General features: G+C 31.2%; 2 protein-coding genes across 3 annotated transcripts; both read left to right on the plus strand.

Annotated features, from left to right (window-relative positions):
• The first annotated feature begins 6207 nt into the window (after positions 1-6207).
• On the plus strand, positions 6208-19131 carry LOC107886881 (myosin-1). Its single transcript, XM_016810976.2, has 24 exons — positions 6208-6569; positions 7305-7617; positions 7723-7824; positions 7907-8050; positions 8141-8291; positions 8395-8422; positions 9078-9243; positions 9374-9437; positions 9563-9576; positions 9669-9753; positions 10105-10208; positions 10312-10450; positions 11124-11242; positions 12077-12229; positions 12333-12422; positions 13264-13341; positions 14018-14176; positions 14352-14558; positions 15553-15758; positions 15895-16030; positions 16937-17066; positions 17164-17310; positions 17723-17790; positions 18219-19131. The coding sequence occupies exons 2-24, from the start codon at positions 7333-7335 to the stop codon at positions 18879-18881; spliced, it is 3438 nt and encodes a 1145-aa protein (XP_016666465.2). The 5' UTR covers positions 6208-6569; positions 7305-7332; the 3' UTR covers positions 18882-19131.
• Positions 19132-21340: 2209 nt separating this feature from the next.
• LOC107886879 (transmembrane protein 53) lies at positions 21341-24628 on the plus strand. Of its 2 annotated transcripts, none has more exons than XM_016810974.2 (5): positions 21341-21750; positions 22568-23368; positions 23480-23585; positions 23666-23871; positions 24128-24628. In XM_016810974.2, exons 2-5 carry the CDS (start codon positions 22641-22643, stop codon positions 24393-24395), a joined length of 1308 nt encoding a protein of 435 aa, XP_016666463.1. In that variant the 5' UTR covers positions 21341-21750; positions 22568-22640; the 3' UTR covers positions 24396-24628. The 2 variants fall into 2 exon arrangements, with proteins under 2 accessions (XP_016666463.1, XP_040957311.1); XM_041101377.1 differs by having other exon boundaries at positions 21355-21731.
• The last annotated feature ends 63 nt before the right edge of the window (positions 24629-24691 follow it).

Below are 24691 nucleotides of genomic sequence, written 5' to 3' on the forward strand. Positions count from 1 at the left end.
AAATACCAAAAAAAATTGAGGGTTTATTTGGAAAAAAATAAAGAACTTATTTTTTTAAAATTCAAATAGGACATTATTGTCCATCTTGGATTCAAGAAGGTTTCGGATTGCAATTCTTGGATATAATTTCGTATTGATTGGATAGTATTAGATATCCAAAAATACTATTATTACAAGTGGTGTTACTTAAATTAGAGGCAAAACTAAAAAGGCCCTTTTACTTAAATACAAAATTTGCATTTTATTTTTCTATAAAAAATAATAATTAAATTTAAACCATTTTACTTTTAGCCCCTTAGTTAAATGATTAAATGCATTTTTGCACCTCTTAAAAATTAATAATTAAATTTAATCCTTTTTAACATTAACTTTTTTTACTTCCTACACTTATAAAATTTATAATTTTATCGCGATACCAACTTAAACCATTAAGATTTTTTTCTAAATATAAATATAATTTTAATAATATTTAGTTATCTATTATATTCAATTACATATTTTAGTCTAATATCATTAATAGTCATTTTTTATTTTCACCCAACAGTTACAGTTGCGTTTGAATCCAAACATAGATTTTACCGCTATTTCTAATTTCACTATTACAATAACTAATCTAACCATTACTGCTATTTTTAACCTCACCGAAAATAAAAACATCGTTTGTACAAACTAAACTTAAATCTCATAAACTTACTGATGTACCTATGAGAGAAGTTTGCACAGATAGTGTCTGAGGATTGCAACTGTCTGCGTATCAAGTAGAGAAGTATAGAGTGAATTTTTAGTATAGTTGGAAATTAAGTGTAGCTTGTGGAGGAGCATTTAGACGAAAATGTAGTACATTTCTGGGCTCATTGTATCCTTCAAACGCGTTAGTGTAATCTACATAATACGATGTTGCATTATAATAAGAGGTAATATTAAAATAATGATTGTATTAATTTTGCAATGGGGTACCTTCGGCAGATCAAACAGTAGCTGCCTCGATCAAAAGAGATCATTGGTTGTCCAAGATTCACCAACATATACTGGGTAGACTTTGTGAAGTGCCATTTCAGGATGTTAGTTCAAAAATATATATATATTTCAAATATTTTATTTTCTTTTTTATTTGAAGTAATGGAGGAAAAAGTGATTGAGTCATAATTCAATTAGCACATGCATTGTTACTAATGTAGAAAAATATGGGTTTGAATGTACTAACTTGTATTATCTTTCTAATTATAGGTTGGGGAGGGGCTATGGATAATTTTAAACATTATGTTAAAAAAAAGTTGATATAATCAGAACATGTAATAATATTATTAAATAAAAAATAAAAAATAGTTTAATGGAGGGAAAACTTACATCATAATTTACGTAGTTGCCCTTTCCAAATTCCAAGCAGTCGCATATTTTCCTTATTCGACCGACACGTATTGGGGGAAAACACAATTGTAGGAAACAAAAATGCTTCATTGGAGAGAAGATATCGAAATAAATGAATTTTTATATATTATTATAATTAATTTAAATAAAATTTTAATTATTGAATAATATTTTAAGCTGATAAGTCAATTTAAACTACAATATATATTTCATCATGGATTAGACCATCCGCTTAAACTTAAAGGTCCGTTTGAAAAATAAGAAGATTTTGACAAAAGCATAAACTCAAAAAATAGATTTAAATAAAAAATAACGTCTGTTTTCTAAACATGCCGAGCCTTGAGCAAATTTTTTTTGTCTGGGCTTGGCCTGAATTTGTCTAAAATTTTTCACTGATGTTTACTACTGTTTTGTTGTTATTTGTTGCCATTTTGATGTTATTTTGTTACTATTTTACTATTATATTACTACTATTTTGTTGTTATTGTTTGAATATTATATAAGTTTTATTTTATTGTTAATTTTGTTACTATTTTAGAGACACATTTGTTTGCTAAGTTGCAACTATCTTAGTATTATTTAAGTATAATTTTTTTAAATGTATTTTTAATTTGTTGAGAGACACTTATTTTGATATTTTTAGTGTATTTAATGTATTATATTTTTTCAAATTTATTTTATATAAAAATTAATATAATTTTTTTAGGCTAGACTTAAATTTTTATCTGGATGAATTTAGACAAAATAAAATAATTTTACAAAATTTAAGTACAACTGAAGTATGTACCAAAAAAGAAAAAGTTGAAAGCCTAACTTATGATTAATCAATTGATCTATATTATACTTTTAAGATAAAATATTTAAGCAACTCATTTTCCCTTCAAGTTTAATATTTGTTATTTTCTATATCAAAGTACAAACTACAACTTCTTTATATAAATATATGGATTATTATTAACTACCCCATCAATGAAAAGACATAATTTCTTAAGTAGAGTTAAGGTAATGGACATATGTTGTTTTATTTACTTGTAAAATTTTATATATAATTTAATGGAAGTTTATCATCATTTAATCTATACTTGTGGAATATCTTATATGTATAAGAATGGTATTTGGTATACTTACAATGTATTTTTTTTATTGCACAACAACTTTAAAAATTGATATGTGTCTCTTTTTTTAAGATATTTTTTAAAATATTTTATCATATTTTTATAGAACACTTGTAAACTCTCTGATACTATTTGTGAAGTCTAAAAATTTCATTGCTAATGTATTGAATAATTTCCCTATATATAAATGAATAATTATTTGATATATTGTAGCGAAATTTTTGTCTCCACAATTAAGATTAAGAAGTCGTCACATGCCCAATAAAATTAAAAGAAGAAGAAGAAGAAGAAAAACTAATAACCCACCCAACACTTTTTTTTATCTTACTTGTAAAGTTTAAAAACCCAACTAATATATCACTTAATAGTCCTATAAAAATACAAACAAGATATATAGTTACTATGGAATTAAAGTAAGATAATTTTTTTTATTTTAGGCTTTATTTAGAATATAGTTCCTGAATTATACTCGTTTTTTCACTTTGATATTATTTTTTTGTTTCATTTTGATATTTGATTTTTACATTGTTACTCTTTTTGTACCTAAAAATTAATGACATTTAAAAAAAGATGGCCAATCAGAATGCAACAAATTATCAGGGACATGTCATGTTGATCGATGATGTGACAATTTGACTAAAGTTGACCAGTCAAAATTATTAAAAATATTAAAAATTGTAAAATGAAAAAATGTAAAAATTTGTGAAAATCATTAAAAATTTTTAAAAATATTAAAGATTGCAAATATTATATAAAAGTTGTGAAAATCATAAGAATTTAAAAAATGTAAAAAATGTAATAATTTTTATAATTTTTTCTTAAAATTAACTTCTAAGGTTTGTTTTCCGATTCAAAATTTAGTTGATTTCTCAAAAAATTTCAAGCATTTGATTGAAAAAATTTCAATTAGACAATGAGGCCTTATTTATCAAATAATGCATGAAGTCTATCATTACCAACCCATGGACATATGGAAGAATTTTCAATATCTTTATTTGAATAATATTGCGCTGTTTGTTATTTTAAGTTTTACAATTTTAATATTTTTAAATTTTTTAATGATTTCCATATTTTTAAATTATTTAATATTTTCTAAATTTAAAAATTACAAAGTTTATATATTTGTAACAAATTTTCAAAATTTTAAGAATTTTTACAACTTTTTTAATAATTTAAAATAATTATATATATTTTTAAATAAAATTTAAAATTTTCTAAATACTTTTTTACTAATTTTTTGTTTATAATTTTCACAAGTTTTAAATATTTTTTAATCGATCAACTCAGGTCAACATACCATGTCACCAGTCAACTTACCATATTATCAATTGGGCTCTACATTTTAATTGGCCAACTTTTTTAAAAATGTAGATAGCTTTTAAGTATTAAAATAATAAAAATATAAATTTCAATGCGAAAATGGTACAAAAATTATTTAAACATTAAATAAGAAAATAAGAATAATTCAAAAGTTAAATTGTGAATAAAAATTATTTTTCAATTTCAAAAATATTTGAATTAGCAGTTCGAAGTACTTTATGAGAATTTTCTTAAGCATCTAAACATTATAAAAAGATATTTTAAATATATTTTCTAAAAAAAAAGATTTTTTAAATATAAATAAGTATAAACATAATTTATTCAAATTAGTGGAAATCTCTTTAGATTTTATCCGATTTTGATTTTCAAAATATTAAAATCTCATGTATCAATTTATCGTAATTTTTTTTTAAAAATAGAACCTAATTGTTATCATTTTTTCTAGAAAAAATAAATTCCTCAAACTTCTAAAATGCTTCCATTTAAACGTCTTGTAAATTGTAATTGTGAATTTTCAGTTCCACGTGTACGAATACCAGTAACTTACAGGAAAAATAGGAAAAAAAGCAAGGGAAGACATCGTCCGATCCAAGGTGAGTAATCGTAGGTCCGACGCATCTGATTCCAATCTTTGCAGTTTAGACAATAAGAAAGCTGACAGTATCAGTGCATTATTTCTTACGTAGGGAATAATTGCCGGCTTTCTGGACAAGGTCAAGGGTCTTAGCTTGCCGTAATCACCTGCACTAACGTCCCACGTAAGCACCACCTCAAACCGTCCGTTTACAATCAGACGGATGTAGTCGTAGCGCCGCCAGTTCCTTTGACCACATGCTCCGTTCTTCGCGCATTTCTCGGTTCCAACTTCCAACCAAATTGTCACAAACATGTATTTGACCAAATTGCCCTTTCACTTAGTCATAAATCATTTATCTTTTTTCGTAGTATAAATCTTCAAGGATGCCATATGTAATTTTTAATTTTTTAGAATTTAAAAATACAAATATAATATAATTATAAATACATATTTAGAAAATTATAAAAAGTACACATGTGATTTTGTTTATATAATGTAATTTTTTAATTTTTTATGAATGAAATTTTTAATTATTAAATTTAATAGTATCTTAATAAAGTATAAGAATGTATATGTGTATATAATATAAGCCCCATGATGCATAATATAGATCACGAGATTGAAAAAAAAAATGATGATGTTTGTTAATAATGGTACTCCACAATTCACATGTTATCATTCAAGTACATGGTAATTTAAAAGCTAAATAAAATCTATATAATTTTATTATTTTCAATTTATAATAATAATGTTAAAATTTTATCATGTTGACGTTCATTTTAAGCAAAGCAATTTTCATTTGTAAGGTATATATAATTATAAGTTAAAATGTACTTATTATTTCTCTATCTATATATAAAGAAGGGATTAAATAAAATTGTGATTTCACGTCATTCTTATATCTTCTCTTTTTAATAGGAGAATGACAAATTAAAGGGATAAGAATGACGTTAAATCACAGTTTCATACAATCCTTTTTCTTATATATATTAATACATACTTTGAGTTATTGTACTTTTATATTAAATAAGTAAGTAACACGAGTCTTATTTATTATTTATTTTTTAAATATTAAATAAGGGCATAAGATAATATCTTAACTTTATTTTGTGGATTTAAAACACTCTTATATAAAATAATATATTTTATATATATAAAGTAAAAGTAATGAAAGATGAAGTCCAGACCGATAATCCTGATGTGGTCCAGGCGTTGTTTGATATTCGATTGGAGAATTCAAATATTATTGTACTTATAAGAGTTCAATGAATTATGAGATCTGAAAGATAGTGATGAATTAGTCACGTGTCTAGAGAACACAACATACTTACGGATGAGTTGGCCAAATTGAGTTTAACGTAAAAGTCAAGCTTACAGGTTTTTGACGTGGCTCCCAACAAAATCTTATAAGTCTTATAACAATACATAGTGAGCAGTGCTTTTGAATAATTGAATTGATGTAATCTATTTTTTTAAAATATATTTATTAGAAAAAATATCTCCCTTTTCTAGTGGAAAATTTTAAATTTTATAAGTGAAATTAATAGATAAACACATATTTTATATTTAAATTTTAAATTTAAGTTAAAAATTTCTCAGACTCGGTCATAAGAACAATTGATAGGCCCGGTTGCTAATATTTTAAAAATCAAGTGGCAGAATTGACTTTCTAACTGAAAAATCGTAAAACGTTTATATCTACTTTTAAATACGGCCGGCAAGACAATATCCGGTAATTAAAATTTAAAAACCTAACAAATAAAAGTAAATTAAAAATATGAAAATTCCATTATTTTATTATTTTTTAAAGAAAAAGGATTTTCATTTCTGTGTTAAGCAGGAAAAAAAAAAAAGGAGAGGCAAACAAAAAAGCTGCATCCTTCTCCTCACGCCTCTGAATTTTGTATTTTATTTATTTATTTTTTCTCTGCGCTTTCTCAGCAACCAAACACATCCTTACACAATCATTTTACTCTTTTGAATGAGTATACACACTTGGCTTCTTTGAAGGTTTTAACTTAAAGAAGAGAAAATTTGGCTTTTTCCAGCATTTTCATCTACTGCTTCTGCACTAGTCTTAATTATTTGGACTCTCGAGCTGTTCTACGGTTTTGAGATCGATCGAAGCTTTCAATTACTCACTTGGATTTTGAAGGAGTTCCTTTTTTCTAAAAAAATATTTTATTCAGGCAAGTATAGAAAGTTTTGGTATATCTGCTTCTTTTTCTTTCTTCCTTTTTCTGGTTTGCTATTTTTTTCTTGCTTGGATCGGTTCAGATTTGCAAGATTTTGTGGTTCTTAGGCTTGATACTTGTTTGTGTTCTGAGAAAATAGAGAAATATGGAAAGAAAAGTATCTAATTCTAGCAATTCTTTAGAACTGCTCATTTAAAAAAAATTAGATTATTTAAATTTTTATTGTATTTCTAAGCAACCAAGTGGAAAGCTCCCTTTATAAACAGGATAGTGGAAGTTAAACGAAGCTTGAAGATTTCAAGGAACTTTTAAGTTAATATCAAATCGGTTTAAATTTGCTGAAGTCTTGTATGAAGTTGTGATGTTTTCAACTTGTTTAATGTATCGTATGTTCTAGTTGTGCTAGTTTAGGCTTTAATCATCTTTCTTCTTTGAACTTGTTAATGTTGACGGAGGATTGAAGCGCATTTGGGTCTGTATCTTAAACAATGTTGCCGTTAGCAGTGCCTGGATAAGTCTTCAAGTTGAGTTATATTAAAGCTACATAGAAACTTTGGTGAAAACTGAAAGAAGTTTACAATTTTTTTATCTAAACTTTTATTTGACACATCCTGTTAAAGCTCAAACCTCAATCTTCAGGGTTCCGAAACACTTAGGAGTAAAATGTCTCAGAAAACTGGGGTTCATCCTTCCGCCAGGTTTTCTAATTCTTGCCTGTTGATTATATAGGTTCTTAGGTTCTCCAAATTCTGATCCCATGGGATATGCTGATGTAAATTCGGGAAACAATGCTGTAAACAGCTTGAGTGCCCCTCTTAATGGTGGTACAGGGGGCAAGGTTGTTGAAACAGTTGAAAATGGTGTACCTGATACTGGTCACATGAATGAGGATTCACCGTATAGTGGGAATGCTATGTTGGTTGAGGACAGGCCTTCTGTGGCCGATGAGGACCTGGATTCTGCAGCAGCACCATTGCCTTCAGTATCAATGTCTAACATTGAACGCAGGTGGAGTGACATAACTTCATATGCTCCAAAAAAGGTAACCTCTTGCTTCTGATTTGATATTATGTTAGCACTTCTGGTGTCAACAGGAACTACCCTTTGCTATTCCAACTACTGAATTGATTAATATTTGCTGTTCCAGAAGGTTCAGTCTTGGTTTCAACTTCCAAACGGAAAGTGGGAGCTGGGGAAAATAATATCAAGTTCAGGAACTGAGTCTGTTATTTCATTTCCTGAAGGAAAAGTAAGCGGTTGTAAGAAAGAAAGAAGTATGACTTCTTTCATTATGTAGATTCTAAATTCATTTATTTGCATCTCAATTATAGGTTTTAAAGGTGAATTCTGATAGTCTGATACCTGCAAATCCTGATATCCTCGATGGCGTGGATGATCTCATGCAACTTAGTTATTTAAATGAGCCGTCAGTCTTGTATAATCTCCAATATAGATACAATCAAGATATGATATATGTAAGAGCTTGTACTTGTTTTCTATTAGTTTTGAGCCTACACTCAAGTTAAGTATTTTACTAATGCTGTTATAATCTATATTGAATTTAGACAAAAGCAGGACCGGTTTTAGTTGCTGTCAATCCTTTCAAAGAAGTTCCTTTATATGGAAATGACTACATTCAAGCATACAAGAATAAATCCATTGAGAGCCCCCATGTATATGCGATTGCTGACACCGCCATCCGGGAAATGTCACGAGGTACTTTCAGTTTCTTAAAGTTGTTTGACTGGTTTTATTTTTATTAACTTTTTTCTTATTATGAGTTAAATGGTTTTAATATGGTTCTTGCTTCTTTTTGTAGATGAAGTTAATCAATCTATCATTATAAGGTTGGTATTCTATTTCCTCTTTCCTTCTCTGACAGTATTTTTTTATATGGATTGCACCACTTTTATTAGCTGCATCCTATAGTGACGTCTTATTATTTGTTATATTGAGAATGAAAAACTAGAACACAATTTGAAGATGATTCTTGAATGAAAATATCATAGTTTGTCTATAGAAACAACTGGTTTCTCTTTTGGCTATAAGGATGCTTTGTATGTTGCTCTGCTTTCTATTGTGATGAGGATGACCAAATACTAAGTTCATGGCTTCTCAGATGCCGGGCCCATGGACGTGCATGTCAACTTTCTTTACTTAAATACTTTTATCGAGTCAGGATGGACAATATTAAGATGTAAAAGGGGAGTATACTTATTGAAGGATTACCCCTAACTTCACTGCCTATTTAAGTAGGTGCTCTGGGTTTTGACTTGCTCTATGTTTAGGATATCTAAGATTGTGCCTGAATTGGTAGCTATGCTACTTTATTCAGTTTGATCAATACATGATGTGGAATGCAAAGCCTTAAATATCATTGAAGTATTCTTCATTTTCAATTATTTTTATATTAAAATATCTGATTTAATCCATTGAATTTATTTTTTGTTTTCATTTAATGTGTCTATGCACTAATGTTTGTGTTGCTATTTGCTTGTGAAGTGGTGAGAGTGGAGCAGGAAAAACTGAGACAGCAAAGATAGCAATGCAATATTTAGCTGCTCTTGGTGGTGGGAGTGGAATAGAGTATGAGATATTGAAGACCAATCCTATCTTAGAAGCATTTGGTAATGCAAAGACATTAAGGAATGACAACTCAAGCAGATTTGTAAGTTCCCTGTTCTTTCATATCTCTCATGCTTTTTCTTTGATTTTCATTTTACTAATGTGCATAGAATGTTAGTGAAATTTAATGAGATGGCCTTTAAGTAAGAATAATTTGGGTGTTTATTTCTCAGGGAAAGTTGATTGAAATCCACTTTAGTGAAACTGGAAAAATATCTGGGGCAAAGATTCAAACTTGTAAGCTCATTTTTACTACTGAGGTTCTGAGATGAAATTCTTTTATTAGAGCATATTATATATTTCCTTCATGAAATCTGTAACTAACATTAAGTTTGAATTTGTTTCCTCCTTCAAATGGGCAGTTTTACTTGAGAAGGTAATTTTTATTAGGCCTCCATGTTCTTACATGTCATTTTATCTATTATTTTTCTAGGTATAAGTTGCTAACTTAATGTATTATGTGAACAGTCTAGAGTTGTCCAATGTGCAGAGGGAGAAAGGTCTTACCATATATTTTATCAGCTTTGTGCTGGTGCTCCTTCTGCTCTCAAAGGTAGTGATTGCTTCTATCTTTATCTTTCTGTGGTCTAATATACTTCCTGTTTGCAACATCTATATGGATACAATTTTTTTTTCGGCCATGGTTCATTCATCTTTGAGCTTGTGTTAGAGCATGCTTTTCAATATTCAGTATGAAATTAGAGTTTTCCACTATGAGGGCATGGAGATGTATAGTCATGGTTTCGACTCTCCTAAATGTGATAGTAGAAAAGTATTCTTGAGATAACTAGCATATTTGTCTTCCCTTGCAGGCTGTTAGTTTTCTGAAATAATCTTCTTATTATATCATTTTGCCATATTAAATTATGTTCTCTGCCTTTGTTCATTCACTTTTTATCTACAGAGAAGCTAAATTTGAAGAATGTGGGCGAATATAATTATTTGAAGCAGGGTAATTGCTATTCTATTTCCGGAGTTGATGATTCTGAACAATTTCGCATTGTTAAGGTGCTTGTTTGTCATTCTTCCATCCATTTATTATTTGTCATGATTCCATACTTTAAAACTAAGAAAGTAATTACGATTAACTGTTTTATATGCCTAATTTTAGGAAGCTTTGGATGTTGTCCATGTTAGCAAAGAAGACCAAGAGAGTGTTTTTGCAATGCTTGCTGCAGTATTGTGGCTGGGAAATGTCTCATTCACCATCCTTGATAATGAAAACCATGTTGAAGCTGTGGCAGATGAAAGTAAGAAAATTTCCAAAAAACCACTATGAGAAGACTTACTATATGGACTGCCCTTATGTTTTTTAGTTATATTATTGTGTTATTGTATCTTTTGAATCGTAATGGATGCTACAAATTTCCATATAGCCTTTCCCCTATCCTTACTCCCTCTCTGTGCAAATTCACCTTCGTACTAGTATCCTTTACTAGGAAATGGAAAAATGAAATGGAGACATAGGAGAAATCCAAATTAAAGACAATTAAGTGGTGTTTTTCTCCATGCATAAAATTTGAGCTTGCTGTGGTCTTTTCTATAAGTTCTGTATCTTTACTAATTGCCAGCTAATATTAGGTTAGATGCTAAGAAAATGGTATTAGAGTCTTACGTGATTTTGACCTGTTTTTCGTTTTAGTGATTTTACTGGCAGATTTTATTGTTTTATTTTTTGTGGCAATACTTTGCTCTATGGTCAAGATATGATGTCCTGTATACTAGATTTTCCATTGTATTAGGTTGTTGCGTTTGCTTCTTGTCTCTTCTTTCTGTTTAGTGCTGCTGATGTGCTGTCTTGCATTTCATTCTTTAGTATGAGGTCACTGTTTTGAAAAAAATGCTCTTCTTCATTCTTTTATTCACGTTGCTTTTGCTTGAGCTTCATCTGATATCTCTAAAGACTATAATATTACATTTCAGGTCTAATCAATGTTGCCAAGTTGATTGGCTGTGACATTGCGGACCTTAATTTGGCTTTATCAACTCGCAAAATGAGAGTCGGTAATGATAATATTGTCCAAAAGCTAACGCTATCACAGGTAAGAATCCTTCTCTAGAAATACTATTTTGTGTCTAGCAGGTCATAATGAATTGCTAGCATTCTTTGCAGTTTATGGTAGAGAAGCTTATTGTTTCGATAGAATTTCTATGACATGCCTCTTTTTCCCTCATGCCTTTCCTGCGTCACTTTAAGCCTTAATCAATTTGTTTGAGCTGGCTGGAAGAAGGCTTGAGGTGCTTTGATCCAATATTGTTTTCATTCTATGCTACCTTATGTCAATACCTCTCCTCTTCATCTGAGCAGAATCTCTGAATTTATGTGATGGTCATGGAGATTATCAAATTAATATGGATTTCACTGCTGTCCCGTGTTTTGAAGAATTAAATATGACTGAATTTGATGATATAACATCTTTGGGTTCACTTTATTGCTTTCTATTCTTATGTAAATTAGTATGAAATTTATAAGCCCAAGATTTTACTCACTTCCTTCCCTTTCTAAAGGATTAGTTAATGATCTTATTATTATGTTTACCTGTGTGTTTCATACGTTTCACTTCAGCTTTACTAAATTTCTAAACTGTTTGGTGTAAAAGTTAAATACATTCAGGATTATGACCTTCTTTGTTAGGTTCAGGACCTAAGTTGACTCTTCGGCTTCACAAAATTTCTAAACTGCTTGCTTCTATTTCTTATTTGGTGCCGAAAGTTGAGATTGTTTGGGATTCTGACCTCTTCTGTTTGTTTATGGACATCTGTTTGACTGATGATTGTCCTAGAGTCTAACATGTTACAGTTGGAAGCAATTTGATTGATATTCTCATCTTCAGACTTGCTGGAATTCACGATTAACATCCTCTTTCACTTTTCAGGCGATTGTCACAAGAGATGCTTTGGCAAAATCAATTTATGCTTGTTTGTTTGAGTGGCTGGTAGATCAAATTAACAAATCACTTGCTGTTGGCAAGAGGCGAACTGGCAGATCTATCAGCATTCTTGATATTTATGGCTTTGAATCATTTGATGTATGTTTGAATAATGCTTTGGCTCTCTATCTCTATGTGGTTCCATATCTTTCCAAATTGATATTATCATTTATTATTCATTCAACAAGGTTTGTTTCTGCAGAGGAATAGTTTTGAGCAGTTCTGCATTAATTATGCTAATGAGAGATTACAGCAGCATTTTAATCGTCATTTATTCAAGTTGGAGCAGGAGGTACTGTATTTTTCTGTATCATATGATCGGGTTAAGAGTAAATTTTATCGAACAGAATTATCATGGCATTTATAGAACCTGACTGAAAATAAATTTCAACATTTGAGTCAGTACATTTTGCATCGGTTAAGTAATGTGCAAAAGCAGCTTCAAAGTATTATGAATTACTATGAACTAATAACTTATATTACAGTTTTCCAATTCTGAAAAAGGAAGAATGAAAGCTAAAACCTCTGTCATTGACAATCTATTATTGCCCCCCCCCCTCCCCACAAAAAAAAAGAAAAAACAGAAAAAGAAAAAGAGACAAATATTGCATTTTTTTTTTCATGTTAGTTCTTCAGGTCTAACCCCATGTTAGGCTGTCCATGTGTAGACCCTTGTTCAGCTACATGTGAGGGGAGTGTTAACTGTTAAGTGATGTTACCCTACATCTATTAAGTCTTGGATATCTTGTGGTCTTATATTCTAGTTGAACCCACGATGACCAATTGTTTTGGGGTTGGATGCTTGAAGTAGTAATGGATCGTTGAATCTTCCTCCTATTGCCAATTGATTATAGGCTGGATGCTTAACCATAGTGATGAATCATTGAATCTTTAGTGATCATGGTTGAAGTTATGCACTTGAAGTGAGTGCATGCATATACTTTCTTCATCGTGGCCTAATGAAAGAATGCTCAAGAAAAGTTTTAACTCTTGAATTAATCATTTTATAAAAGAAAAATGTGTATTGCTTTGATTTTGCTCTGGTCAGTTAGTGTTGTCTAAAAATTCATGTGACTTTGTCTAGACAACCTGTGATTTTTTCAATGATTCCTAAACCCTTTTTTTACTTTTAGGAATATATCCAAGATGGCATCGATTGGGCAAAAGTTGATTTTGATGATAACCAAGATTGTCTTAATCTTTTTGAAAAGGTAAGGAGTTCAGTTTTAATGTTTCTGCTTCATGGTATGTTGTCCTTCTATGTGGTCAGTGTGGGAAATGATGAAGTACTTTTGTGCAACGTAGTTACTGGAAGGATCTGTAAGAGTTATCCTGCTTTGATGTTAGTCTGATCCTTCTGTAAACCCTAAACCTCCTAACATTTTAAGTTAATTATGTAAAAAAGGAAATTTGTTCTCTTACTATTTTTAAAATGAAAAAGTAGTTGTTATGGTCTATTTTCGGATATATTGTCATTTGGTTCAACAAAAGTTGCTTTTCTATGTTATGCATGATATGGTAAGATATTCTCTCTCTGATACCATCACAAATTATTCATATTGTATTGGGTTTGGAGAAGCTTCTATTCACTTTTTCCTGGACAGGTTAATTTTGTTTAGCATTTATGTGGCACTAAATCAAAGAATGTACATGTATATCTTTTGTATGTTGTGTTCCTACTATGCTAATTATGTATATCAAATTCCTTTTTTTTTTTTCAATTTATTTTTCCCCTTCTTTTTGATGGAGTTGAAGGTAGAAATTGCAAGAATGACAACAATAATTTAACTGAAATTTTGATACTTTATTCTATTACTGGTATTCTTCTTTATGGCTTCAATGTAGAAATGCACTTCTTCAAATCTCATTGTTTTAAGTTTTATGCAGAAACCATTGGGATTATTGTCTCTGTTAGATGAGGAGTCCACTTTTCCAAATGGGACTGACTCCTCATTTGCCAACAAGCTCAAGCAGCATCTGAAATCTAATCCTTGTTTCCGAGGAGAGCGAGAAAAAGCTTTCACTGTCTCTCATTTTGCGGGAGAGGTATTTACCTTTCTAATTCATTGGCTGTTAATTGCAGTATTCTTTTCCTGAGTTTCAAAGGTGCTTTCATGCACATCTGAATTTTTCATTGTTCAAGTGTTGGTGGTGGAAGTCACTTTCAGTTTTTATTTATTCTGCTACCTGACAATTTGACAGTTCTTTGTCGCAAATTCAGGTTACTTATGACACAAGTGGGTTTTTAGAGAAAAACAGAGACTTACTGCACCTGGATTCAATTCAACTACTGTCCTCTTGCTTATGCCACCTTCCTCGGATATTTGCGTCAAATATGCTTAACCAATCTGAAAAGCCTGTGGTTGGTCCTTTACATAAATCTGGTGGTGCAGATTCTCAAAAGCTAAGTGTTGCAACGAAATTTAAGGTGAAGTTCTTTCCAAATTTCTAGTTTTCTGTAGCTTTAGCATGAACAACTTAATCGTAATGAGTACGAATAGTTGAAAGAAGCTTCTGTGGAACTATATGCACAAGTATGCACGTGCTAATAACTTATATTTTCTCATTCTTTCTATTTCATAGAGGGCATCAGATAGTTCTGATTTCATTGTTGTGTGCATATCAATCCAGGATTTGAAGTTCATCCATGTTTTCTTAGTTTAAATTGGCCATTGTTTAACTTTCGCTTGAAGTTTCTTTTGTTCTTCTTTTAGTTCTCATGTCAACTTTATATGTTGCATGAAAGAAAGTCTTGATCAATTCAGGGTGGGTGGTCTGTCATCTTCTATGTGATCTTTGCATCTGGTTGATCTGGTTCTGTTTTTAAATCTCCTGATACATTTTACCATACTGCATTTACAACCTTTTTGACTGAATGATGATTGTTTCTCTCAATTCTAATTTTTCTGAGTCAGGGAAAGACTAGTTTCATTGCTTTTTGGCATATGTTCTTTTGATTTTTCTAATGATGATTGTTTAATTATTAGTATGAGGTCTATTTTTTTTTTCATTGGAGGTAAGCCATGGATAATTTTAAAATTTGTGTCTTTGTTAAGCCTGTAGTTTGATTAGATATTTTCCCTTTATGTTCTTAAGACTAACAGCGGTGGAAGTTGCCATACTATGGTTCAGATTACTGTCTCTAATGTAGTGTTCCTATGACATTATTTTCTGTGAACTTATTGTTGTCTCAGATGAAATACTGATTCAAACATTTTACTTGTTTTGTGTATAAAGGTAATTTGACCTCTGTGTGAATGCAGGATATGGTTGCCTGAGCCGAGTGTGAAAGAAACTTGATATTTTCCTCGGGATAAAACTCATATAGTTTGTAATGTTTATTGATGATTGAATAGAAGTGATTTTTGAAGATTGTCATTAATTTGTCTTCTGTTCCTTTTTTGGTACTTTCTATAATACAGGGTCAACTTTTCCAACTAATGCAACGGCTAGAGAGTACTACTCCACACTTTATACGTTGTATAAAGCCCAACAACTTGCAGTCTCCTGGATCATACGAGCAAGGACTTGTTTTGCAGCAACTGAGATGTTGTGGAGTCCTAGAAGTTGTTCGCATATCACGGTCTGGCTTTCCCACAAGAATGTCTCACCAGAAGTTTGCCAGAAGGTAAAGAGTAGGAAACAATTTTCTCTGTCAAAAGGAAAACCATTTTCCTTCTCTTTCCGATTTTTACATGGTTTTGACAGTGTGTGCATAATCATTAAGCATGGGTGTTTTTGGTTTGTTTTGCACCTTTTCTCAGGTATGGTTTTCTTCTACTGGAGAATGTTGCCTCGCGAGATCCACTCAGTGTTTCAGTTGCAATTCTTCATCAGTTCAACATTTTGCCTGAGATGTACCAAGTTGGCTATACAAAATTGTTTTTCCGTACTGGTCAGGTATAATAAAAGAATTATGATTGGTTCATCATGTGTCATTTATGCTCTTTATTGTTTTATAACACCACCTCCCTCTTTTTCTTGACGGTGCTCACTTTTAGGAATGGGGGGAGGGGATTGATGTTGGTTGGATGTTAGTTGAAGTTTGGTGATGTTTAACTTCCTTTTTTATTGAATAATGATGATCCAATTAAATAGAAAGCATATGGATAAACAGTTTTAGGGTCTTGTGCTCTTGACAACATTGATCTTTGCCTAAAATTGTTGAAAGCCTGTACCATCTTTTACCATGACCTGATATATGGTTTTTCACGAACCACTTGAAATGTTATTGTTTTCATTTTTCATCATACTAAAATCTGATGTTTAGATAAGAATTATAATGTGCTTATACGTAAAATTTTCCCTATGAACTGAGTTCTTGAAGCATTTTCTTGTAAAAAAATTTCACAAACCTCTTTTTGGCATTTTAACTATAATAGTATGTAACATATATTCATATGTTTATATATAATATGCATCACAATAATTTGTACTTTTTGCTTGATATAAATACTTCCATTTCATTATGCTGATATCATAGTTTGACTCTAAACAAACTCAATACCCAACCTCTCATCCTTGCAACTCTCTGCCTTGAATGATTTGAAAGCCATGTGAATTTTGAAACAATTGCTACCAATACGAGTAATTGACAATGGGAATGTGTAAGAACATCTGTCTACTTCATAACCTTGACTTAAATTGCTAATAACAAGGACACTCTCAGCAATTGAGGTTCTTGAGATTTTATAGATCGTATGATGCTATTACTGTCTCTCTTGATAATAAAAAGCTCAAAAAACCTCACAACATGCATCTTTTCTTGATCTCCATAAATTGATAGAATATTAATAATCAATGCAGATTGGGGCTCTTGAGGATACAAGAAATCGCACTCTTCATGGCATTTTACGTGTTCAAAGCTGCTTCAGAGGACATCAAGCTCGCCACTGCTTTAAGGAGCTTCAAAGGGGAATTGCTACCCTTCAGTCATGTATTGCTATATTCTTTTTCTTTTTATTGTTTTGAAGCTATATTTTTGCAAAATGAGAAACTGTTAAGACCTGATTTTTCTATATCTCTTACTACAGTTGTCAGAGGAGAGAAAACCAGGAAAGAATATGCCGTCTTACTGCAGAGACATAGAGCTGCTATTACTATACAAAAACAGATTAAAGGCAGGAATGGCAGGAAAACATTCAAGGAAATTAGTGATGCATCTGTTGTGATACAATCAGGTTAGTATTCAGGTTTTTTCCCTTGAAACTGGAGTTCAGAAAACAGAACATGGGTTGGTCTTCCAGTTGCCTTGGTCAGGACAATATTGAGGGTAGAGATGTTTATGTATTTCAACCACCAGTTCGTTTAGGTTAAAGATATTGAAATACGTTGTAATTAGCTAAAAACAGTACATCAAAGGGCATTTCTAATATAACTCTGGAGTTTAAGAAGTATGGTAGGAAAACATTTAAAAATGTATCAAGTCGACTGCCCTCCTTGAGTGGATTTAAAAATTTGGTTTTGGCTGGTTTAAGTATGAAAAATCTGGTTTACGTTGGACATTTTCTTCTGTATATCTATAATGATTCAAAATCATGTCGTGGAAAACTGTACTTATAATTTTACTATTATTTGTGCTCTATGCTGCAGTTATTCGTGGTTGGTTGGTCAGAAGATGCTCTGGAAATACAGGATTACTCAAATACGGGGCCTCTAAGGTACAATGACCATCTTGTGTTTTAACTCATAAATTTTGCTTATGGTTTGACGTTTCATGTAATTCTTTATTAATATTTATCAACTAGCATTCCCTTATTAATATATTCAAAGTGATGTTAAATGATCATTTTTATTTTGTAAAATGCTGCTTCTATTATTAGTTCTTTACAGATTTGTTAGCCAGTTGCCCTGCTTGAAAAATATAGGTCCAATCTTGCAAAACCAAAAGAACCATTAAAAAAATATTCTTCCAAACAGTTTGCATATCAAATCTTTCACTCCTATGATCCCCATTTTTGTTTCTGAATTTCTTTTACTTTTATGCAGACTCAGTTTTTAGTTTTCTCTGTTATTCCTATTGCTTAGATATGTATCAAGTTATAATGTTTGTATTTGAGACACTAAATGATTATAAAATTTGATACAGGGGAATGAATCAGATGAGGTGATGGTCAAGGGCTCATTTCTTGCTGAACTACAGCGCCGAGTTCTTAGAGCTGAGGCTGCTCTGAGGGAGAAAGAAGAGGAAAATGACATCCTCCATCAACGGGTCCAACAATACGAAAGCCGCTGGTCTGAATATGAGCTAAAAATGAAGTCCATGGAAGAAGTGTGGCAGAAACAAATGAGGTCTCTACAATCCAGTCTTTCTATCGCAAAGAAGAGCCTAGCAGTTGATGACTCGGAGAGAAATTCCGATGCATCTGTTAATAATGCAAGCGATGACAGAGAGTATAGCTGGGACACAGGAACTAATCACAATGGCCCTGAGAGCAACGGGTTGAGACCAACGAGTGCAGGTTTGAGTGTTATAAGCCGGTTGGCAGAGGAATTTGAGCAGCGGAGTCAAGTTTTTGGTGATGATGCCAAGTTCTTGGTGGAAGTAAAATCAGGTCAGGTTGAAGCAAACCTGAACCCTGATCGCGAACTTAGAAGGTTAAAGCAGATGTTCGAAACTTGGAAGAAGGATTACTCTGTGAGATTGCGAGAAACAAAAGTCGTATTGAATAAACTCGGAAACGAAGAAGGTGCACTTGACAGGGTGAAAAAGAAGTGGTGGGGCAGGAGGAACAGCACAAGGTACACTTAAAAACTATATATATTCACATCTACTACTATTATTCTTTCTAGTTGATCAATAGTTGCTTCCGGTGTTTTGCTATTAGCTGCATATTCTATACGTTGGCAGGAATTAATTCATATAGAAATTGAGAGTATTTTTACAAGCGATTTGGTTACTAAAGAGGCGATCCATTTAAGTGCATACATAAAATTTAAGTATGTATATTATTATTTTTCATCGAAAAGTTGTAATCTTTATGCCTACAAAGTTTGGTCTTTATTTGTTGCTGAAAGCGAATGATGAATTTATTTTTTCAAATATAAATTAAAAAAATAATGATATATAAAACAATTGAGTCATTTTATCAAGTTAAAAAGAAAAGACTGTATAGTTTTTATTTTTATCTTTTATTGTTAATGAGAAGTGTCCGTAAATTGTTTTAAAAGCAGCAGATATATATATATATTTGAAAAATAAATATATTTTTTAATAAAAAATAAATTTTAAAATTATACATTAATTTTGATTTAATGTCTACTTGTATATATGAATTTTAATTTGTTGTAATTATATAGGTGAAATTTTAATTGTGGTTCAAATATATTTGAATTTGAATTTTGATTTAATTATTTAAATAAATACATTAGTTTATTTTTTATATTGAATAAATATAATTATTAATGTATGTATATTATATCAATAATTGTTAATAATTTATAAGAATTGGATTAAATTAAAATTTCATGGATAAAATTATATAAAAATTAAAGTTCATATATATATTTTGTACAATAAATCATAGTTGAAGTATAATTTTGAGATTTATTTTTTAAAAATACAAATGAGTTGTAATTATCCCTATTTAATTGTTTCTTTATTTATAGTTTCACCAATTTAAAATAAATAAAAGAAAAAAAAAGTTCTCTTTTTGAGTAAGAGATATTTTAACCTTAAGTAACAATTAAGACGTAGACATGACCCAAGTAATTGATTAAGAAATGTGATTTTTTTTAAAATTTAATATAAGAGAGATACAAATTTGAAATTTTAAATTTTCACTAGAAACGTATTTACTTTGTCAATAAAAAAGGTAAACAAAAATTCTTATAAACCAATTGAATAAGACTCTAACCGCATTAAAGATATATAAAAATTAGATTTTAAATGATTTATCCTCTTCATTTCGAAATTTACTCTCATATTAAATATCATAATTATTTATCTTAACAAAGTTGTTCGATAATAGTTTCCAATGCATCAATGGTGGTCACTTGATAATTCTCTTATATAAGAGTAACATCAGGGTTGATGGAATGGAGACCTTGATTGCTGAAATAGAAAAATTAACTTCTATAAGTTATTCTAGTGATACCATACATTTAGTGAAGTGGAAATAACTCAAAACCCTTAGAAAAAAAATGTGGACTCCAAATTATATACGTATTGGAATAAAAGAGAGATAGGAAAGGACAAATGTTAACAATGAAAGGGTATGGGCATATGCCATCCATCATCTTTTGGAATATTATTATCCTCCAAACTACATGGATTGTTTAATATTGCACTTCCAATTTTCTTTTTTCTTTCGGATGTACAGGAATTTAATTTATTATTAAAAAATTTGTTTTTATACTTTATATTTTTTATAAATACTTTTAATTAAAAAAGTAATATTAAATATGAATTAAAGCTAAATCAATTTAAAACTCATTAAGAAATTTATTTAAAGTTTCGTCTCATCTTTTAATAAAATGTGTTTTTTTAATGCAAAATATTGTTCAGTTTTCATTTAGACAGAATTTAGGGATAGCCAATGCCGTTTTGAAGGATATACCGTCCAGAATTGTTGAAAGAAATAAAAAAGAAAGAAGAAAGCTGAAAGTTTGTATACTCATAGACGTTTATCAACCGTTGATTTTTTATTTTATTCTTAATTTTTAAATAAATTTAAAAATTTAAGGTTTCTGAGAATTTAAGGTTTCAGAAATTTTTTAAAATAGTAAATTAATTTTTTAAATATTTTAGCTTTAAAATTATTATTATTATAATAATAAAATGGTTCACATTTGTTCGTATAAAAAAATAATTTTGTATCAACAATTCAAAAGAGTAAGTGCGTAAAATTTTGTATTGACATTTCAAAATTCAAAATTTAAGTTCAGGTATTAATGTCTTTTTCTATTAAAATTGTAATGACTTTAAAATTATTATTGCAATATATAATTACTTCATTCGATCTATTTTACTAGGTCATTCTTTTGGATCAAAGAACAATTTTTTTATACGAACTTATAGTGTCACTAAATTACATTAAAAATTTTATCATCACGTTAAATAAATTCGCTTATTCTTTTATTATCGATTATACAAAATAGGGTTGAATTACATTTTATCATATTTTACTGATAACACTTCAAAACCCTACTAGCAACTCTAAACATGTTTAGAGTAATCGACACCTCTCTCTCTTTTATATGAACTCCCTCTATCGCTAAATATAGATATATAAACCTCCTCCTTTTCTGCTTTGGGTTTTTTTTCTGCTTCTTTTTTTATTAGAAAATAATCAATAGCGATATTGTTGCTTACAGAAAACTATTAGCGTGCAATACAGGCAATTCTAAGAGACTAACACAACCCAAAAGATATATATATATACACATACGCTTGTGTATATATATAAGATATAAAGAGGTAGAAAAGAACCAAGGAAAGCAAGAAGAAATATATTTGCAGGCAAGGAGAAGAGAGGCAGGGCGCATTATTTACTGTCACGAAAAAGCGAAACCCACACTTCAGCATTCTTTCTTTTTCATTATCAATCAAACAAAAAGGACAAAAAAAGAGAGACCCAATCCGCTTTTACATTCATCTTCAGTTGAGTTCATTCAGCAAGGTGACTTTTATTTATTTATTAATTTATTAATGGTTCAAAATTCTTTGGTCTTATTATTTTAATGAGATTTCTTGATTCTTCGTTTTTCTGAATTGGGTTTTCGTTTTGCCATCCGCCGTTTGGATTCCATTAACTTCATATTTAATTATTTCAGTGATTTCGTTTCGTTTTATCAAAATTTATTCTCAGGAAAAAAAAAAAAAACACCATTCAAAAATTGACCCGCCATACGGTTTTCGAGTTTCTTGGTTAACCGTGTTATTCCACTAGAGCCGTGATCGAGTTGACTCATTTCCTATCCCTCTACACGGCAGAGTCTTCCTTTCGAGAAACCCCTATCCTATTGGAATTTGGAAATTGGGTCATGGTCTAAACTACCCCCACGGGCTCCTAAATCGTCGGACTCATTGGTCAGCTCTTCATCAATCTTTGTCATGTTCTTTAAGCATGAAGACTTAGACAAGGAAACCGTGTCCTTTATTTGTTTATTAGATACTATTTTAAAAACTGACCAAGCACGCGCTATTTCTTGTTTAATTTTCCCCATTATGTTTTAATCTAATCTATAGTTCATGGTCGGTGGGCGCTGTGTTGTCTATACAACAACTTGCCAGGCTGTCAATATCTATCTTTTGACAACCCCATTTTCGGTTACCTTTCCTTTCATTTAATAAGACCAGTAATTATATAATAAAAGCTTTGACTATAGAACATGTCAACCTTGGCTTGCTTATTGTATTAACACATTCTTGCTTGCTTTTCTCGTGTTTTATTCCATCTGTTGGGTCATAATTTGATCCTCTTATCCTTTTTGCAGGTGACCCTCGTTAAATTGAGACTTTTGCACTGATTTGTAATGTTTATTTGGGATTTGTTCATATTGGTTCAATATGGGATCCATGTCTGGAGTCATTCAACGTCCTTTAATGGCAGCTGCTGCTGTTGCAATGGCGTCTGTTTCTGTTGATTTTCCTGCTAAACTCCCATCTCCTACATCGGATACTGAAACTTCCATGTCCAATTCCTTACCGGAGTCCAATTCATCATTGGTTGCTCTTATATCAGCTTCCAAGCTTGCCAACTTGTCTTTTGTTACTAGGATTCGAGTACCGTTACCTACTTTTAACTTTCCGGTTCCGAATTCAGGCCGGAATTTCGTTCCGAACATGCTATGTTCTTCTATTGCTTCGTCTCCTCTGTTGGTTAATTTATATCAGTCAGCTGAGTTAGCTAAAGGATCTAAGCCAGCTGCATTTCCGGAGAGTGTTCCTGCCACAGTGCCTGATGCTTTGTACAGATGGCATTTGCCTGAGCCGACTGCGTTCGATATTTCTGGGACTTCAGATTGTTCATCGGTGAAGTCTCGTACGGTTGTCGTGTTGTTAGGGTGGTTAGGATCCAAGCAGAAACATCTCCAGAGATATGCAGAGTGGTATACTTCAAGGGGATACCATGTCATTACTTTCACACTTCCGATGGTTGACATTCTCAGTTACCAAGCCGGTGGGAAAGCCGAGCAAAACGTAGACATGCTTGTGAATCACTTGGCTGATTGGTTAGAAGAGGAGCATGGAAAAAACCTGGTTTTCCACACTTTTAGCAATACTGGATGGTTAATGTAAGTTATCTCCACAAGTACATTTGTACATACATGCATGAAGAACAACATTTCTATTGTTTATATTAGTTATCTGAAGTGATTTTTGTGTCGGGTTTCATCTTGTTGCAGGTACGGAGCTATTCTTGAGAAGTTTCAGAAAGAAGATCCTTCTTTAACGGAAAGGATCAAAGGTTGCATTGTGGATTCAGCCCCTGTTGCGGCCCCTGACCCTCAGGTAAATGATGCTTAAAGCATGTGTTTCAGTTCAGTACAAAGGCAATGCTTAATAAATCATTTTCATATTATTATTTTCAGGTCTGGGCTTCGGGTTTCTCTGCCGCTTTTCTGAAGAAACGTAGTTTTGCAACAAAAGGATCTGCGAACTCAAGTGAATCGGATATGGAGGCATCAACTGGCAAAAGTGAAGCCTCAAAACCCAAGCCTGCAGTAACTGAAGCTGCTATGCTACTAGTCCTGGAGAAGTTCTTTGAGGTGGTTTTGAATCTTCCTAGTATTAACAGGTAATAATCCCCTTGAAACCGGTAAATAAGTTCACGATTTTTTACTTCTCTGATCTACTTCCCAATGTTTGAGTCATTGAAAAGCTTACTTTGCAACTAAGAATCATTTGCAGTGCACAACTTTTTGAATATTTTTATGCATGATATATTTCTCTCTTTGCTTTAATGCATTCTCCAATGTGATTTATGATTGCCTCCAGAAGTCATCCCGATGTTCATTAAAATTGACAAAACTTGATATCTTATCATCTTGCAGGAGGCTTTCTGATGTTATGGGTTTGCTGTCATACAAACAACCTACCTGTCCACAGTTATATATTTACAGCTCTGCAGATGGAGTCATCCCTGCGCATTCCGTGGAATCCTTCATAGAGAAGCAAAAGAGATTGGGGCGCGAAGTTCGGGCGTGCAACTTCGTCTCCTCACCACATGTTGATCATTTTAGGAATGACCCAAATCTGTATACGAGTCAGCTCAGCCAGTTTTTGGAGGACTGTGTGCATACTTGTTGCGGACATTCTTAAGTACATTGAAGCACTGCCATAACCAAGTTCTTTTATTTTTTATTTTTAAAAGGAAAATCCTATAGTTTATACACTCACAAAGCCAGTACTCGAATAGAGATCGGTGAAGAACTGATAACATTCAACATGTTTGAAGTTAAAATCTCGAGTTCTGTAATCTCAAACTTGTATTTACATATGGCAAATTCATTCTTAAAGTTATTTCATGGTCGATAAAGAACATAGTTATTTCATTCTTAATGTTTTCACTCTGGTTCACTCCCTTTATTTTCTCAACTGGAACCACAACCTTGTAA

Source organism: Gossypium hirsutum, chromosome A03 (genome assembly GCF_007990345.1).
Source record: "Gossypium hirsutum isolate 1008001.06 chromosome A03, Gossypium_hirsutum_v2.1, whole genome shotgun sequence".
In the NCBI taxonomy this organism is placed as follows: domain Eukaryota; kingdom Viridiplantae; phylum Streptophyta; class Magnoliopsida; order Malvales; family Malvaceae; genus Gossypium; species Gossypium hirsutum.